The following is an 18330-nucleotide window of genomic DNA, read 5'->3' as shown; positions in this document are numbered from 1 at the left end:
GGGCGGCTAACCATCCAACAATGAGTAGGGCAGCCTCACACTAAAGAATTATTTGTTTCAACTTATCAATGGTGCCCAGGTCGAGAAACTGTGCCCAAAATGCAGAAATCAGCATCAAGCAGCTCCTACACCCCCATCAGGGCTGGGTCCCAGTCCTGTACGTACTGACACATGCATACACACGTGTCATCTCCCTGACCACCTCCAGCCCCTGCCGGTGTGGCCCCCAGAGAAGGCCAGTCATACTCTGGTTGACCCACTGCCTCTGGCCCCACCTTTGAATTCTGAGGACCTAACTTTTGCTTAGAGCTCAAGCTCAGCCTGAGGCAGGAAGAACTGGTTAGAAGCCCTCTGAGCATTCTCAACCTATTCTAGACACAGTCCAGGTTGACCTTCTAGTCCTTCCTCCTCCATGGGTTCTGACCTTTTCAGTCTTCCCAAGGCTAGATCAGAGACTGACCACCATGAGGTCAGGGGCAGACTGGACATCAACCACTCCAAGTCCATATGCTCGTCCTTACAGATGGGACCATTGGAAGGGACAATGACTTATCCAGAGTCATAAAAGTCTGCTTAAATTTGAAGTCTGGGCAAGGGGAGAGGGTGTGATGGCAAGTCTCACTAGGTGAAGCTGGCAACTGTGACCATCCTTCTATGAGTTCCAATCTCTGTCTCATCCCCTCACCCCCTGCCCCTACAGCCTCCTGTATTTGGACACTCGAGTCCAGGATTCTGGGTTGCAGAACCAACTGAGTCCTCCCATATCAGGGGGTGCTGCCCAGCAGAGACTGGACAGGCCTTGGAGCGGGACAGGGAGCCATGTAATGCTCCTCAAGAGAGGAGGAGATCCGGGGCATCCTTCCTGTCCCCTTGGAGCCAGCAACCCCGGGGAGGTACAGGGAATGTGGCTTGAAGATGTGAAAGGACCTGTGTGGGTAGTGTCACCCATCCCGTGGCCCACCTTCCCTCACTATTCAAGCACACAATGTTGGGGTCAAGAACTGAGAGGACACTGTCAGCAGAAACTTGTATCCAGCAAACTGCCTCCTCTCCTCCCAACCCTCCACCCCAACTTTGAGTCTGTTCACAATTTCCTATCTGTCATGGTGATCCGTGCAAAGTCAGCACTAGGTCGAGGAAGCTGAGGAAGGAAAGGAAAGTTGGGAATGACAGGGTCCTCTTATAGCCTCCCTCTACCATGTGGCACATTGCCTAATCCCCTCCCCCACCAGGGACTGAATTGGGGTCTTTGCCTGGAGCCCAACAGGTCAGAGAAGGTGGGTGGGTCAGCAGGCAGAAAAACACTGGCTTATTGGGCACAAAGGTCCTGGGTTCAAGGTTTGGGTTCCAGCGCCTTCCCCGAACCCAGCCCACACCCGCTGACCCCTGGGTGGGTGGGGAAAGCAGCTAATCGAACTACACTGTTTACTCAGGGCGCTATGGCCTGGCCTTGGGCCCAGGAATAGGAACAGAATCACTGCTTTCCCTTTAGGTTTGAAGGTGGCCCTCCTATACCTGCCCACAGAGACATCCTACTCCTGCACCTAAGCTCTCCCCTTCCCCTACGCACATGCACACAGGCACACACATGCATATACCACACACACTCATATATGCATATGGACAAGCCACACACACACACACGCACATGTACATGCACATACCATGCACACAATACACACAAACATACACACACACTCTCCTCGCTGTAGCCTCCAGCTCTCTGAATCAGAGATAGGTAGGAAAAAATAGACTCTGAAGCTAGGGAGTGACCCACACACACCTGTCACTCTAAATGCACAGACACACATGCCCCAGGCCATCGGGTCCCTAGCTTGCCCTAGGACTTTAACGGGGACCTCAGTTTCTTTCCAAGGAGAAGATTGAACTACATGATCTACATGATGACTCCCAGCTCACTCATGTCAGAGTTCTATGTTGTGGGACCTGGATGGGCTGGGCTTTCTGTCATGGTTCTTCAATGTGTCTGCGCCAAGTCCCTTCACCTCTCTAGAACTTCATTTGCCAGCTGGGATGAGGGAGTGTGGTAGGGCAGAAAGACGGTGGACTTTGGCGGGTCTGAATCTGGCCTCTGCCACTAATTAGCTATATGACCTGGGGTGATTTACTTTACCACTTTGAGTTTCATTGTTTTTTTTTTCCATCAGTAAAATGCAGATAATCATACCTGCCTCCCAGGTTCCATGTGAGTTTACATGGGCACACTTAGTTGAGGGCCCAGTAGGCAGCAGCGGGCGAGTAAATGCTGCCTCCACCAGAGGTTGCCGGAGAAAATATTTGGGGCATATTTATACTTCAAAAATTCTTCTTTGTTTATCTGAAATTCAGATTGAACTGGGCATCCTGTATTTATTTTATTTGGCAATTCCAAACAGATATGTCATGTCAGGGAGGGTCTCTTGAGCTCCAGAGTGGGGGTCTGTGAATTCTGTCCAGGGGGCCAAATCCTGCCCACAGCTCCATTTTGTGCCCTGGCCCATGAGCTAAGAATGAATTTTAAGTCTTTAAAGGGCTATAAAAACAAAACCAAAACAAAGAAGAATGTGTGTCAGACACCGTATGCCTGTATGAGGCTTGCAAAGCCTAAAATATTTGCATTTACTATCTGGCCCTTTACGGAAAAATTTGCTGACCCACAGTTGGTGAGGAGACGGAGTCTTCAATATGTATATACCTATTCTGGGCCAGGTGAGAGATTAAACTAGAAGAGTCAAGAGAAGCTCAGGAGGGGGAGGCACAGAACAGGGAGGGGAGGCAGACAGCAAGGGCACTGAGAGAAAAGTGGGTGCTCCCCAGGGGCTGGCTAGCTTGCTCTCTGGGGTGCCCCTCAATCCCCAATGGCCTACTGACTCCTCCCCCTCCTCTCTCACTGCCTTGAGTCTCTCAGCCTAGTCTGACCTGTCCAGGCCTTTCTATAAAAGGTCACGCAGCGTCCCAAAGTCCAAGAGAGGCCTCTCCAGGCTCTTTGAAGACCTTTCCTCTGTGGACTGGCCTGGGGGCAGGGAATGAGACTCAGGTGGAGAAGTTTAGCAAAGGCCTAGGACGGCAGGCTGCCTGTCTCTTTAAATCTCAGGTAATTTGGGAGGAGGGAGGGAGTGTCTGCAGGGCTCCACTCACTCCCAGGAGGAGCTCCTGACAGAGAAGCCCAGCGGAGGGAGTCTCACTTCTGCCAAGTACAACAAACTCGGAGCCCTCACCGGTCTGGCTGGTGTGCCTCAGGGAGACTCCTGCCGGGACCAGGGAGCTAGGAGACGGACCTCTACAGGGAGAGGGCAGGCCAGCCCCAGAGGGCACCCATGCGGCCCCAAGGCTGAGTCCTGTCAGGGTCTGGCCTTGGCCTCAGACCCCCAAGGAGCCAGCCCTACACTCCATGGGGTTGCCGCTCCCCAAGGAAAAGGGGCTCATTTTCTGCCTGTGGAGAAAGTTCTGTAGACTGTTCCAGAGACAGGAGCCCTGGGCTCAAAGCCAAGACGAGCAGTACCTGCTGCAGCAGAAGAGGTAAGCGTCAATCTGTTCCTCCTGCTCCCCTAGGCGCTCCTCACCTCTCCCCTCCCTCTGCCTCCCCCCTCCCCCCCCCACCATATTTTGGCACCTTTGTCTGGGCAGACTGTGCTTCCAGTCCTGGCTCCTTGGGGGCATTTGTCTCAAGAGTCTTGGCCTGTGGGGCTAGCTCCCCAGGATGCCAGGTGGAAGAGGAGGGGGCTGGCATGGACACAGGTGTTCACCATCTTTAAGATCCAATTAAATTATGCAAGCCTCTTCTGAGTACCTCCCTAAGGGCCAGGCACCTTGCTGGGCCTCAGAAGGATTATGGCATCATTGAACCTCCACCAGAAGGGTGCTGGCTGGTCAAGACAATGCCTTATATCTCTGTTCCCTGCCCCTGGAACAATCTGTCTGGCAGAAACACATAGGGCATGTATGTACCTATACGGGAATGAATAAATGAATGATGAATGAATGGAGCAAAGAGGAATGCAGACACTGGTAACCGCCGCAAAAGAAGACAAACTGATAATGGTTAGCATTCCTGTGCATTTATCGCATCAGCCATTGACCAAGGCCCTGCTGTATGCCCACACTGGGGATGGGGGTGGGGTGGGTATGAAGACGAACCAAGCTGGGACCAGCCCTGGAATTTATTACATTCTACTGGGGGGGGAGAGGGGCATGGGTGACTGGCCAAAATACCAGATGTGCTTATGACCAATGCTCATCCACTCTCTCCTCTAGGTTGAGGATTTAAGAGGCTCTATAGTTGGAGCCTTAAGGAAGTATCACTTGTTGCTACTAGCCTCTGAAAACTTTCCTGATCTCATTTAATGCTCCCCTACCCTGCTGGCAGCTTAGAGTTGGGAGCTGGAGATGAGGGAAGATGAGGAAGCTTGAGGTGTCCCTGAGTGTGGTCTCCTCTCCAAGGTCTCTGTGGTGGTGGCACGCTTTCAGAAGGAAGTCCTCCTGTTGGGTCTTTCCCTGGCCTCTAAGAAGGCAGATAATGTATCTATTCATAGGGCAAAGCCTAAAGGTTTTGTGTCTGAGGCTCTTCCTCTATCTCCATAATTAGGGGCCTGCTTGAGCCTGACCTGGAGGCTAGAGGCCGCCTGGAGCCCCCGTAGTTTCTTCTTCTGCTCAAGGATTCTGGACTGGGGGTGTGCTCCTTTTTTCAGTTTTGGCTTCCTGTCTCTCTCACTAGCCACCCACCTCTCTCCCCCCAGGCCTGGGAGAGTGGGGCTGAGTACGTGTTTGGCCGATGACATCTTGAGGCAACAGAATGGTATCGTTGTTGCAGAATAGGCCATCACTGGTTCCACTCACCCCTTCCCACTCAGGACCCCAGGGCTGGGGGAGCCAGGCACAGAGCACAAAAAGGCCTAGGGCTTGGAAGGTGTGGCAGAGGTTCCCTGTGTGACATGAGGCAGAGAGAGTGAAAGACGCAGCTGAGCTGGAAGTGGGCTGCCTCCGCTTGTTTTTTCTGACCCTATTTTTTCTTAAGACCTTCTGGTGGTTCTCTTGTACCTTGGGCTAAGAAAGCCTGATGTTACCACTTTGAGGAATTCTTCCTCCATTCCTGATCTCCCCACCTGATTCTATAGTTTCTTGGCTCTCTTCTTTCCAGACACCAGGAGCCTAGAGTATTGATTCCCCTCTGGGTGTGTACACCCTGGAAGGACACTGAAGTTGCTGGGAAAGGGAGTGTCCTAGACTGTACAGTAAACCAGGCTAAGGGAAGACTTGAGGACAACTAGATAAATATGAGATGACAACATATGTGAGGACAATATGGCCAGGTGAGGAGGTGAGCTGATGGAAGAAAGCAGCCAACGATGTTATGGCACCTCTCTTATGTCGTATAATCCCCAAACCAGCCTTGGAAGATAGGGCCTGTTATCCCCCTGTGAAGGAGACAGGCCCAGAGTGAGCAAGTGGTGAAGTCAGGATTTGTGCCAAGGGCTTAGAGGGGGACTCTGGGTGGGGTTGAGAGGTTTCCAGGAGGTAGAGCATGGTCTAATAAGGGAAGGCTTTATGGTCTCTCAGGATGATCAGGAACTCAACGTTCCTCTCTCGCTAGTAGCCTTGTCTTGGGTCTCAGTCACGCTGCCCCTCTGCTTGAATTCACATCATTGGGATCCAAGCTAAACTTGCACCTTTCTCCCATTTCTTCTGCATCATTTCTCCCTGGGCCTTGAATTGTCTTATTTCCTGAGATTCAATATATTAAACATTTATTGAGCATAAAGCACTATGCTAGGTTTGCAGAAAATTAACATGATACATTCCCTGCTCTCAAGGAGCTCACATTCTCATGGGCACAATGTCCCAATATGCATCTACTTGGGTTAACAGTGAGCTCGATGAGTGTCCTAAGAAGGATGTAAACACGTGTCATGAGAGCATAGAGGAGGACACCGTAGTATCTGATTTCAGCTGGTGTGGGGTGGGCTGGGCAGCTTTCACAGGCTGCCTAACCTGACCCTCACACCTGACCCCCTTGCTGCACGTTCTCCCTCCCACTAATTGGCAGGGAGGCAGTGAACCCTGGAGATTCTCCTCTGTTTAGACAGATACCTGTATAAATATATGTGAGCTGACGAGTCTGTGGACTTCCTTTCTCAGTAAGTACACACACACATGCTTACTTGCAGCAATTAGAAAGGCAACCCAACTCCAAGTCTGGAAATAGCCACTTTCCCCGGAACTTGGGCTTCCTCATCCCATCGCCAAGAACCTGAGCTGGAAGGAGGTGACCCACATGTGGCCAGTGCGTGCCTCTTTCCCACACATGACTGCTCTTTCCTTCATCTATGGTCACTGCTCCAGGCTGGCTGAGAAAAATCAAGAGCCATAAAACTAGAAGAACCACATAATTTAGCGGTGAGAGCCTGAGTCTAGGTTCTTGGCCAAGCATTCTGCCTTTAACTCTGTGATCTTCTGGCAGTGATTTGGCTATGCTGCCTCAGTTTCCTTTTCTGAAAAATGAGAGAATTACTCAGCCTGTGTTACAGGGCTGTAAGGAGAAAAAGTCATAATAAGTGAGATGCTGCCTTGGAAGCTGAAAAGCACGTTTAACAGGTGGGATTTATTGTGATGAAAAGAGTTAGAGGGGTTGTGAGCTTACCCCTATCAGAACTGTATCTACCTGGGACACTTGTACTCTGAGCTACAGATTGCCTGTGCCCTCCTTTCCCAATTGGCACACTTGCCTGAGACGTGCTTGTGGAGAAACCAGCGGGATCCATGCGTGTGGATACAGTCCCCTGTGCCTCCCGTAACCCCTCTTCAACCCTGATTAACACAGAGGACAGGGACAGAGGAATGGCCAGTGGGAAACTAGTCCAACTCTGCCTCAGACTTGTATGGACACGTCACCTCGGGACTCCAGTCCTCTTTTCCATCTGTTACGTGAACAGAGTAGATGAATTTTCTAGAGACTGTCTAGCTCTAAAATTCTGATTTGAATTCTCCTGCAGACACTCTTGATCTTGTCTTGTTTCCCCAGTAACCAAATACAAAACTTCACTCACTCACGGCATACACACAGATGCACACACAGCACATCAGCAAGAATGGAGAAGAGGAGGACAGGGTGGCAGGAACAGGGAGAGACACGTGGGAGATCCTCACTTGGTGGCCCAGAGGGAACCCGGACAGGGAGATCAATGATGTGTTGACTATGCAAAAATGTGCTAGGTTTTAGGCCAGGAATCCTAGAGTAGGGTTTCCACCAGTCTAATATTGAACTAGACGGTTGGATTTTACAATTGTCCAACAACTTTCTAAATCCTGAAAACACCTTTCATATTATTATAATTTCAGAGTGGATCTATAATTTCTTTTGTCTACTTAATCAGTGGGTGCTTAAAAGGCTTCACCTTTTTATTTCTCTCTTAGTTAAGTATTTAATGATTTGAAAGAAAACATGTATAGAGGATTTCTCATTTTTTTAATGTGAAAAAATCCTTTTTAAAAAAAATAATTATGAATAATTATACTTCTAAGTCAGAATTTCTCTACCTTGTCACTATGGACATGTTGGGCAGGATAATTCTTACGGAGGCTGCCCTGTGTAAGATACGTCACAGCATCCCTGCCTTCTACCCACTAGATGCCAGTAGCACACCCTCGCCAAGTCATGACAACCAAAAATGTCTCCAGATATTGCCAAATTCCTTGGGGAGGGGGCAGGGGATCACCCTTGGTGGAAAACCACTGCCCTAAACCACTGTTTGTATATAAGAGTTTCTGGTAGTTATGTTAAGTATTCTACCAAATAAAGTGAAATTTTCTCCTGGAAGGGAGCGAGCAGAATTTAACCATTCAAATTGGAGGATATTTTATCAGTATCTCCCCCTCTTCCTGCACTAGGAAGGGGTCTAGCAGAAACCTGGTGAAGATGTGTAAGTTTTGTTCCAGATTTAAATGTCTGTGCTGAGTTGTTATGGAAGAAACTATTTGTGCCTCAGGACAAGAATCCTTGCATGGGTCTGCTCTTATGCATCTCCTCTCTTTTCTATGGGGCCCAAGGGCATCAGGTGTTTTGGGGAGTCTGCCTTACTGCCAAGAACTGTGAGTGAGGGCTTTCTCTGCTGTCCCCTTGTGGCCCTATGATTCTATTGCAAGTAATGGCTTTGGTCAATGACCGGATCCTCTCAGAACCATTCATACACTGCCCTCCTTTCTGCCGGGTTCTGAAGTTTGCCACCCAGAGGAGGCCAGTTCTCTATAAACCTTGCTGGGTTGGGTCATAAGCTGGTTCTTTGCCTGGAGTGTGGTCTGATTGGGGTTGCCAGATAAAATACAGGACACTGAGTTAAATTTGAATTTCAGAGAAACAATGAATAAGTTATTAGTATAAATATGTCTCAAATATTGCATGAGACATACTTATATAGTGAGCACACCTATAGTCTAGACAGAAGTTGAATTACAATGTTATACACCTCAAACTTATATAATGGATAAACCAATGTTACCTCAATTAAAAAAAGGAAAAAAAGTGCTTTATTAAAAAAATTATTTCTTGCACATCTAAAATTCAAATCTAACTGAGCATCTTGTATTTTTATTTGGTAAATCTGGCAAGCCCAGGTTGGACAGTGGCTTCTTGTGCTTCCCAGGCCCAACAGGGCATTCAGCAGAAGCAAGAAAAGGAACACATAGGAATGGAAGTTCGTGGGGGACGTTTATGGGCTTCAGAGATATGCCCAAATGGATATCGTTGGGCCTGACACTGACTAGCCTCCCCATTCATATCTTAGGAAGCTGGGAGATATGACAAATCTGGAACTTGGGTAAGGACCCCCCTTGGATCCACTAACTTTTCACACACTTAGTCAAAATGGGGCACAAAACTAGAAGGTAACTGGAGAAGAGACGGGAAAGGATGCAAAGATAAGCAAGTGGCTGATCTCTGCCACTAGGATAGAGAAGTCGTTTGGGCAAATGCTTAGAAAGGTGGTGGTGGTGAAGGGGGTGTAGAAAACTTGTTTTGCAGCTGTGTTTGCATACCAAGCATACTATTTCTTACGTAGATGATATGTTTGCCTAAGGTTGGCTTAGGAGGTGGCCAGTGGGGCCAAACTACCTTCTGGCTCTGCTATAGATTCATCCGTTCCACAGATTGTGGTGATGGGTATCTACCACAGGCTGGGCATGTTCCTAGGCATCGGGAGCACAGACTAGACAATGAACAGGGTGGGTGGGGAGCTGGATTCCAGTGGAGGGAGAGTTATGGTGCAGGCATTGGGAGAATGGTGTGCTCTGGGGAGGTGAGGCGGAAATGCCGGGTGTAAGGATTGAGTGGGAGGAGGAGAGCATGGAAAAGTAGTTGCACAAGACTGTAAAGGACCTCTGGGTGCCTTCTCCTTGGGCATTTTAGGACCCACCGGACTTTTGTAAGCTGTGATTGCATTTGCCATCTAGAAAGAGTATCTTGGCAGCATCGAGAAGGACGAAATGAGGTGTCAAGAAACTAATTAGGATATTTTGCTAATCCTGAGCTACAGAGTGAGGACATGAATTAATGAGAGTCAGTAGGGAAGAGGAGGTGGGGATTGAATGGAGAGAGCACTCTACATGTTGAACTGGCAGGGCCTGGAGGCTGCCTACGTGGCATAGGCAGGGCTGGGGCCAACTCTCGTGGAGGTGTAAGTCTCCTGCTCATTCCTTCTCTCCTGATCGCCCCCACTTTTGGAGTTGATTTCCTGCCACTTCAGTATTTCAGTGTGTGAGCTCCTGTCTGTGTCTTTTTGTATGCCACATATTTGGCCATCTACTGATATATAGTATTATTTCATTTGCTTCCATAGAAAGGCCAAATGGCTCTGGGCTCAGAGAGAAAATTGAGTAAAAGGGGCCCATGTGTCTTAGTTGGAGTAAGTCATGATTTAAAAAAAGGTTTCTGGGCTGGCCCAGTGACGTAGTGGTTAAGTTCATGTGCTCCGCTTCAGTGGCCCAGGGTTCGCGGGTTCAAATCCCAGGCACAGACTGATGCACCGTTCATCAAGTCATGCTGTGGCGGTGTCCCATGTACAAAATGGAGGAAGATGGGAACAGATATGAGCTGAGGGCCAATTTTCCTCAGCAAAAAAAAAAAAAAGGAAGATTGGCAAGATTAGCTCAGGGCCAGTCTTCCTCACCAAAAAAAAAAAAAAAAAGGTTTTTAGTTCACTGTAAGAATAAAACTCAAGAGAGGATTTGGGGACCAAATCATCAGAGAAGATGATTTTTGCCTAGGACAAGTAAGTAAGAAGCAGATAGGAAGTAGGATGAGACAATCTGATTTAGGGGCCAGGAAAAAAAAGAATTCACTGTTGCTTTTTTGATTGAGCCCTGAAGATGCTATTGTAGAGAGGAAAGTACCAGGATCAAAGGGCTTTGCTGAGAAGGTCTAGGAAGGAGGGCATCATGCAACAGGAGAAAATCTGCTAGCCTCTACGTGTTGACTTCCCCCACAAATATGAGGCAGGAATTCCCTGTATCCCTAGTCCATGAAAACAATGCTAATCTTGGAGGGTAATCTCAGGGCACTTAGTGAAGCTAAAGCAGGGTTGCTCCAGAAGTCAATGGGTCAGGAAGTGAATGAATGTTTAAGTAAAACTCCTCCCCTCCATACCCGATATGCACAGATAACACATTCACAACATTCTGGCCCCAGCACCCAGGGGATAGGAAACCAGTCACTGAGGCTCTCCCACTCAAGCTGAAAGGGGAAAAGTTAGTTTGGGTTAACTAACTGGCTGGGAAAAAAGAGATCAGGCAACCATTTGCACCCCAATGGCCTCACTTCTCTGGATCAGGGACCTTGGTCTTCATTGCCACTAAGGTACATACGTTTGTATATGATGCACCAAAGCCATTGTCCCTTGTTCCACAATTGGGCATGCTCACTGTTGCCACCTTTCTGATCCCATTCCTTGCAGGATCTGGGAGTATCCTCTCCTTCTAGCTGCCAAAGAGAATGATGTGCAGGCTCTCAACAAGCTGCTCAAGAATGATGCCTGTGAGGTGCACCAGAGAGGTAAGGAGCAGAGCCTTCAGCACAGCTCTCCTCCTGGGTCAGCCCCACGCACATGGCTCCCCAGGAAAGCCCAGGACCGTCTGTGGTGGGCCCTCACGTCTCTATTGTCCCCATTCCACTACCCCATAGAAGCCATCTGACATCTTTCTGTCAATACCAGGAGCCATGGGGGAGACAGCGCTGCACATAGCTGCCCTCTCTGACAACTTGGAGGCTGCCATTGTGCTGATGGAGGCTGCCCCAGACCTGGTCTTTGAGCCCATGACATCTGAGCTCTTTGAAGGTGAGGAGCTAAGGGGCCTGGGATGGAGGGAAGGGGTGACCTATAGGATATTTCAGGTCAGTCTCTGTGGTGGATTATTTGGAGAAACCAAAGAGGGAATCTGAGGCCCCTACTCTTTATTCCCTTCTTCATCTCCCTTCTTCCTTGTTGACCTCACTGCACATCATTAGAGCACCTGACCTCTGAAATGGAAAGGCCCAGAGAGTGGGAAGAGATGGGCAGCAGCTGGATCCCCTGGGAACCCTGCCAGGTCCAGGCTCCCCATCCTCCCCCACCCCCAGGCTGCCCTGGTGAAGAGGACCATGTGTAGATATGGGAGGGACCCACTGCAGGATCCTGAGGACAGACCCGTGACTGAGGACTCTCTCTGGGCCAGGTCAAACTGCACTGCATGTAGCCATCATGAACCAGAATGTGAACTTGGTGAGAGCCCTGCTTGCCCACGGGGCCAGTGTCTCTGCCAGGGCTACAGGCACAGCTTTCCACCACAGCCCGCACAACCTCATCTACTTTGGTGAGAGCCATGGCCAGTGCTGGGAGGAAGGGGAGGTGGAGAAGTGGGCAGGAGCAGAGGGAGGGTGGGTTGAGGAGCGCTCCATTCTGGGGAAGCTGGGAGGGGTCAGCCCATTCCCCCCACTGCCCTCTGCACCATCGCTGCCTCTGGTTCCGCTGACAAATGTCCCCAAGCCCAGATCTGAGAGGGGGGAAGGAGGCAGTCATTTGGGGAGACTGCCCATCCCATCCTGCACTCCTGCTATGGTTCTTCTGTGTCCCCAGGGGAGCACCCTTTGTCCTTTGCTGCCTGCATGGGCAGTGAGGAGATTGTGCGGCTGCTCATTGAGCATGGAGCTGACATCCGGGCCCAGGACTCCCTGGGTAAGAGTTGGGGTGGGGAGGGGAGCTGGGGTGCTGGGGGTGTGAGGAGGAGGAGTGACCACGGGGAACATCAGGGACTTGCTCCAGTGGTCATGTGACACCCATGTCCTCCCCCAGGAAACACAGTGTTGCACATCCTCGTCCTCCAGCCCAACAAAACCTTTGCCTGCCAGATGTACAACCTGCTGCTGTCCTATGATAGGTGCGGGGACCACCTGCAGTCCCTGGACCTTGTGCCCAATCACCAGGGTCTCACCCCCTTCAAGCTGGCCGGAGTGGAGGGCAACACTGTGGTGAGGGACACTCCCCAAACCCACATGTCCTTCTAAAGACCTTCATCCTACACTTCTGGCCCTTTGAGGAAACAGATGTGAACACTCACTCCTGATGCTCACGTCCAGTTTTCAGCTCAGATTGGAATTTCTTTCTCAGCCCCTGTCTCTCTTGTCCTCTAGCCCCTTTCTTGCCCACTTTCTCTCCCCTGAGGTGTTGGGGGCTTATAGAGTCTAGATGCCACCCTGGGGTGGAGCAGCCCTCCAGTCTTTCCCCAAGCTCTAGAGGGAGTTATGGGGGAAGAAGAGGACCCTAGGAGGTCAGTGTGAAGATGGCTTCTTCTGCCCAAAAGGCTATGGTCATTGAGTGAAGAGCAACCACCCTTTCCAGTGGTGCTGTCCTCCTGGACAAGCTTCCCACTCACACTCTGACAGTCCCCTCTGCTTGCCCCTCCTCATGCATCTCCGTCTCTCTTAGATGTTCCAACACCTGATGCAGAAGCGGAAGCATATCCAGTGGACATGTGGGCCGCTGACCTCCACTCTCTACGACATCACGGAGATTGACTCCTCGGGGGAAGAGCAATCTCTGCTTGAACTTATTATCACCACCCACAAGCGGGAGGTATGGGGTCTTCAGGTCAGAGAGTAGCTGGGGAGGGAATTCAGGGTCTCCGAGCTGCTTGCTCTATTCTCTTTCTGCTGCAGGCTCGCCAGATCCTGGACCAGACACCGGTGAAGGAGCTGGTGAGCCTCAAGTGGAGGACATATGGGCAGCGGTACTTCTGCATGCTGGGTGCCATTTACCTGCTGTACATGATCTGCTTCACTATTTGCTGCATCTACCGCCCCCTCAAGCCCAGGACGAGTAATATCACCAACTCCCGGGACATAACCATCCTAGAGCCGAAGCTGCTTCAGGTGAAATCCTAGGAGCAGCAGAGCTTCCGGGCAGGATTTGGCTCAGCTCGCTGCCCTTTCTCAGACTTGTATTCCTTTCCTGTCCTACAATCTCCACTTTGCCCCTCATGCAGGTCTCAAATACATAGGCACAAACTGAAACTACGTGCACAAAGAAACACACATAGGCTCTAGGAGCAGATTTTGAGATAACCAAGCCTAACAAGTTAAAAAGAATCTGATGGGGCTAGTGACCCTATACAAGGGACATTGACTTCTGGCCAAGGGCAAGCAGGGCAGATGCATGGAAGCCCTGAGTGCACTGACCATGTTTCCCCGACTCAGGAGGCCTACATGACCCCTAAAGATGGCATCCGACTGGTGGGGGAGTTCGTGACTGTCATTGGAGCGGTGATCCTTCTGCTTGCAGAGGTGAGGTGTGGACGGGTTCTAGGGTGAGGCTGTTTGCCCCAGGGATCCAGCACAAGCCCAAGTCTATAAGTGCCTGTTTCTCCCTGGCCTCTTTCCAGATTCCAGACATCTTGAGAGTGGGATTCACTCGCTTCTTTGGACAGACCATCCTTGGAGGGCCGTTCCATGTCCTCACGTGAGTCTCCTTCCTCTCACTCCCATCCCTTCCCTCCCTAGGGCTCCATTTTCACTTCCTGGATTCCTGACCTCTGAAGAACCTTAACTCCAGAGGTCCCTCTCCAGTGATGTTTGTGTGACCCTATATACTGAGCTTGCGAAGCCTGAACCTGAGCGTGTGGGTACTGTCTCAGTCACACTCTTGCTCTTGGGTCCCCAGGATAATCTCAGGCCCCCCCCCATCACCTCCCTCCTTGCTCTCCCTCCAGGATCATCTATGCCTGCATGGTGCTGGTGATCATGGTGATGCGGCTCACCAACACCAAGGGGGAGGCGGTGCCCATGTCCTTCGCCCTGGTGCTGGGTTGGTGCAACGTCATGTATTTCGCCCGAGGATTCCAGATGCTGGGCCCCTTCACCATCATGATCCAGAAGGTCAGTGCCTCCCCCCATGCTCCCTAGATAAAAGTCCTAGAGCAGGGCTGCAAACATTTCTGTAAAGGGCCAGATGATAGATATCTCAGGCTTTGTGAGCCACATATTGTTGCATATTCTTCTTTTCTTTCTGTCTTCTTCTTTTTTTAAACAATCCTTTAAAAATGTTAAAACCATTCTTGGTTCAAGGGGCATACCAAGACAGGCCAAGTAGATTTGGCCTGCAGGCCATAGTGTGCCAACGCTGTCCTAGAGAGTGGCTCTGGACAAGTGTGGACTTCTCAGAGTTAGACCTCTTGGAGGCTGGAAGGGGCAGTTGCTCAAGCAACATGTGTGGAGATGGTCTCCCTCCCTTCTCCCCTCTCTAGATGATTTTTGGCGACCTGATGCGATTCTGCTGGCTGATGGCAGTGGTCATCCTGGGCTTTGCCTCAGGTAAGTCATCTGTCCAGGATGGGGGCCATGGGAGGGAGAGGAGAGGAGCCTAGATGGCACAGAATGCCTCTGATACACTTGGAGAAAAGTAGAAGGAAAGGCAGACATAAGAGGAGCTATAGTGTCTGAAGATGGAACATCCCTCAAAGGTGAGGGAAAACTGGGAGTGTTAGGAAGAGGTGACTCCTGGGATCAGGAGGATGAGCCCTATGGGAAATAAGAGAACACAAGTACCCAAAGTACGGAGCGATAGACGGCTGGGATGGCGATACTGGAGATGAGGGAAACAGGACTGAAATGTGCAGCAGAGCTGGCTGTGATCCAGTCACGTGCATGGTTGCCATGGTAATGCTCACCCCCTTGGGTGGGCAGCCTTCTATATCATCTTCCAGACAGAGTCCCCCAACCAGCTGGGCCATTTCCATGATTACCCCATGGCACTGTTCAGCACCTTTGAGCTCTTCCTCACCCTCATTGATGGCCCTGCCAACTATGATGTGAATCTGCCGTTCATGTACAGCCTCACCTATGCTGCCTTCGCCATCATCGCCACGCTGCTCATGCTCAACCTCCTTATCGCCATGATGGGTGACACTCATTGGAGGGTGGCCCATGAGCGGGATGAGCTCTGGAGGGCTCAGGTGAGCTCCCTGGTGGCTGGGAGGGTTAGTGCAAGTCATTCTCTCCCTGCCAAGGAACTGGCAGAGCTCAGACAGAAGCAGGATATTTTGACCCCACATATGTTTGGACGGTTAGTGCATAGTACACAAAATAATAGAAATTGTACAGAAGAATTGGATTGGCGATACAACCGAGCAATATTGGAATAGCTGAAAAAAATTCTTCAGTTTTCTCAAAAGTGAAAACCTGAGTCTTTTCTAGAATAATCAACAAGAAATATATCAACAAGAAATAAAGCTAATAGTGGCAAAAAGGGCACTCGGTAAATTTTGTTACTGAATAAAAACTGGAGTATCACATCTTGCGATATTTAAGTCTGCAAAATTGGACCCAGAAAAATGGACATGTTAAAAATAATGCCACAAAAACTCCCTATAATAGCAGAAGCTATCTTCAGTCAGATCATCATGATGGGGACAAAAGACCATTAAATAAATCAAATCATCATTTAAACACATACTTACAAAAAAATTTATCTCAACAAAAATAATTTTAGCTAAATGGAAATCCTGAAAATTGGATGGCATTTAGCTGTGCTGTGTAGAAAATGGAGTTAAAAAAACCCCTAAAGTGGCTAAATGGGGTTTGCTCAGAAAAATATTTTTCCATGCAAACATATTGATATTAGATTTCTCAGTGGGATGTTTGCATTTATAAATGGCCTTTATGTCTGTAGGGTCAAAATACCCTGTAGCCCTGAGGCCCCCTTTCTATTTGCTTTGCTCTCTTTCTTGTTGCCTTGGAGTGAGGTCTCTCAACCTCCTGTAGGACCAGCCTGGCACTGATTAGCAAGGATGTCAGGTCACTGGCCGAAGAATTGTGGGGCTCATGTCCTATCGACTCTCTCCCACAGAAGAGGGTCCACAAAGCTGATACCACCCTCCTCAGCTTAGGGGTGTTGTCTCTCACCTCCGGGAACCTGCGAGCTCCTAAGATTCCTAGCTGTCGCTAAACTGTCATCCCTCTGCCCGGTGTCCTCTCTTCTCCTCTGCCCTTCTTCTCAGTCTGTATTTCTCAGTCTGCACCTAGCCTCTGATGTCCCCTTTTGTCCCCACACACAGGTCGTGGCCACCACAGTGATGCTGGAGCGGAAAGTGCCTCGCTGCCTGTGGCCTCGCTCTGGGATCTGCGGGCGAGAGTATGGACTGGGGGACCGCTGGTTCCTCCGGTGAGTGACAGTGTCGGGCCGGGTCCCTCTGCACAGACACCCTCCTGCTCCCAGAGGCCCTGTGTGGGCCTGTGCACTCCCAAGGCTCTATGCCCATAGACTGAAGCTGCTACTCTGGGAAGGGTCCCCACGAGGTGCTTGGGCCCCTGAAAGTATGCCCAGAGCCGCTGGACCAGAGTGCATGGCTTCCCGAGGCCTGGCTGCTGAGAGGCTGGTGTCCCCTGTGCGCACACCAGCCACAGACAAGGAAAAAGGCCACTCACGGTGGGGATGGGGTGCAGACGGAAGACAAGCACTGGCCCGAGATCAGCACTTCCATCCCCGGCTGCCTCTCAAGTCCTCCGTTCTCCACAGGGTGGAAGACAGACAGGATCCCAACCAGCAGCGACTCCGGCGCTATGCACAGGCCTTCCACAACCCAGGCTCCCACGACGTGGACAAAGACACAGAAACTCTGCAGCTGGGCCGTTCTTTCAACTCCTACCTGTCCCTTACTACCCCTTCAGTGTCTCGGAGTACCTCCCGCAGCAGCACTAACTGGGAGAGGCTTCGGCAGGGGACCCTACGGAAAGAATTGACGGGGGTGCTCAACATGGGTCTGGAAGACGAGGAGGGCTGGGAATATCAGATCTGAGCACTGCTCTTGCTTTGGTTCCCAGCAGGTGCTCTCAGGTTCCTGGGAGCATCAGAAACACAAAAACAAAATCCAAAATACCTAAAGGTCTAATCTCTCAGGTCAGGGGGGAAAGGAGAGTAGAATGAATTAGGAATGGGAATAACTGTGCCCCACGTCTCCACTACTCCTTCAGCTCTGAGGCAAATGGAAACCAAGGAGGTGGCACACACCTCATCCAGAGCACAGGGCCGAGCGTGAAAGCCAATGAGGCCCCGGCCTGCGCCCACTCTTCAGCCTTACTGAAGTACTCTGCACTGTCGGAGCAAAGCACTTTAAGGGCAGGCTTGCCACCTCAGGCATCCAGTGTCCACCCCAGTGTCAGAAGAAGAAGGGAGAGAGCCCAGACAGCTGTGGGAGAGGCTTGTGGAAAGTGTGTGATTGAGGAGAGAGGCACCACTTTGCGGGTGGGGTGAAGCTGGTTGTGTCTTGCTAACTTCTTTCCAACAAAGTTGTTCCCTGCTCTGCTCCCCTTGTGCAATCTGTTCTGTGGTGTTGCCTTCCTGGCCCTGCCCTCTGCCCCTCCTGAAGGCCTCCCTAGCCCCTCCTTGCAGACTGAGGCCTCATCACACCTCCAACTTGCAAAATCCCTTCTTTCCCTTTAATGTGGGGAGGGTGGTGGAGGGGTGGAGGACTGGAGAATGAAGCGTCCACAGGAAGGTTGGGTTTAGTGTGGTGCGCGCCTCTCACGGAGGCCAAGATGGAAACTGGCTCACGTCTCCCACGTCCCTCCTTGGACCTGTGTCCACGGCTGGGTCATAGTCATCGTCAGTTCACAGCTTCCTGCCTGCGCCTCAGACCTCCACTGAGCCCGGCTGCCTCAGGTGCTGCTGAAGGAGCTGGATGTTGTGCAGCAGTTTCTTCTGGTGCCCAGCCAGGGTGATGCCCAGGGCAGGCAGGTCTCTGGTGGGGAAGGAGCGGATCAAATCTGGGCCGGCTTCTCCAAGATCCCAGGCATGACCCCTGGCCTAGGGCCCAGAG

The 18330-nt window shown here is 50.7% G+C and overlaps 2 protein-coding genes across 13 annotated transcripts in view; one reads left to right on the top strand and one right to left on the bottom strand.

Annotated features, from left to right (window-relative positions):
• Positions 1-3158: 3158 nt before the first annotated feature.
• Positions 3159-17807, top strand: TRPV6 (transient receptor potential cation channel subfamily V member 6). The gene is made up of 15 exons (XM_058531894.1): positions 3159-3519; positions 10941-11038; positions 11199-11321; positions 11698-11835; positions 12099-12197; positions 12315-12490; positions 12948-13094; positions 13178-13390; positions 13715-13801; positions 13900-13976; positions 14227-14392; positions 14761-14827; positions 15200-15468; positions 16570-16676; positions 17031-17807. Exons 1-15 carry the CDS (start codon positions 3392-3394, stop codon positions 17308-17310), a joined length of 2175 nt encoding a protein of 724 aa, XP_058387877.1. The 5' UTR covers positions 3159-3391; the 3' UTR covers positions 17311-17807.
• The window catches only part of EPHB6 (EPH receptor B6), a 20065-nt gene continuing 15131 nt past the window's right edge, over positions 13397-18330 (bottom strand). For all 12 annotated transcript variants that reach the window (XM_058531845.1, XM_058531787.1, XM_058531873.1 and 9 more), the window contains one exon: positions 13397-18252. In XM_058531845.1, coding sequence (XP_058387828.1) covers positions 18144-18252 — 109 coding nt within the window. In that variant the 3' untranslated portion in view covers positions 13397-18143. The remainder of the gene's footprint in view (positions 18253-18330) is intronic.

This window comes from Diceros bicornis, chromosome 3 (assembly GCF_020826845.1).
Source record: "Diceros bicornis minor isolate mBicDic1 chromosome 3, mDicBic1.mat.cur, whole genome shotgun sequence".
Lineage (NCBI taxonomy): Eukaryota > Metazoa > Chordata > Mammalia > Perissodactyla > Rhinocerotidae > Diceros > Diceros bicornis.
Note: the sequence above shows the minus strand (reverse complement) of the source record. Positions and strands in the feature narration are given on the sequence as shown.

Coding starts and splice junctions, on each gene's coding strand:
- TRPV6 (XM_058531894.1), top strand. CDS start 3,392: ATGGGGTTGCCGCTCCCCAAGGAAAAGGGGCTCATTTTCTGCCTGTGG. Junction 11,039..11,198: donor CTGTGAGGTGCACCAGAGAG/GTAAGGAGCAGA, acceptor TGTCAATACCAG/GAGCCATGGGGGAGACAGCG. Junction 12,491..12,947: donor GAGTGGAGGGCAACACTGTG/GTGAGGGACACT, acceptor CGTCTCTCTTAG/ATGTTCCAACACCTGATGCA.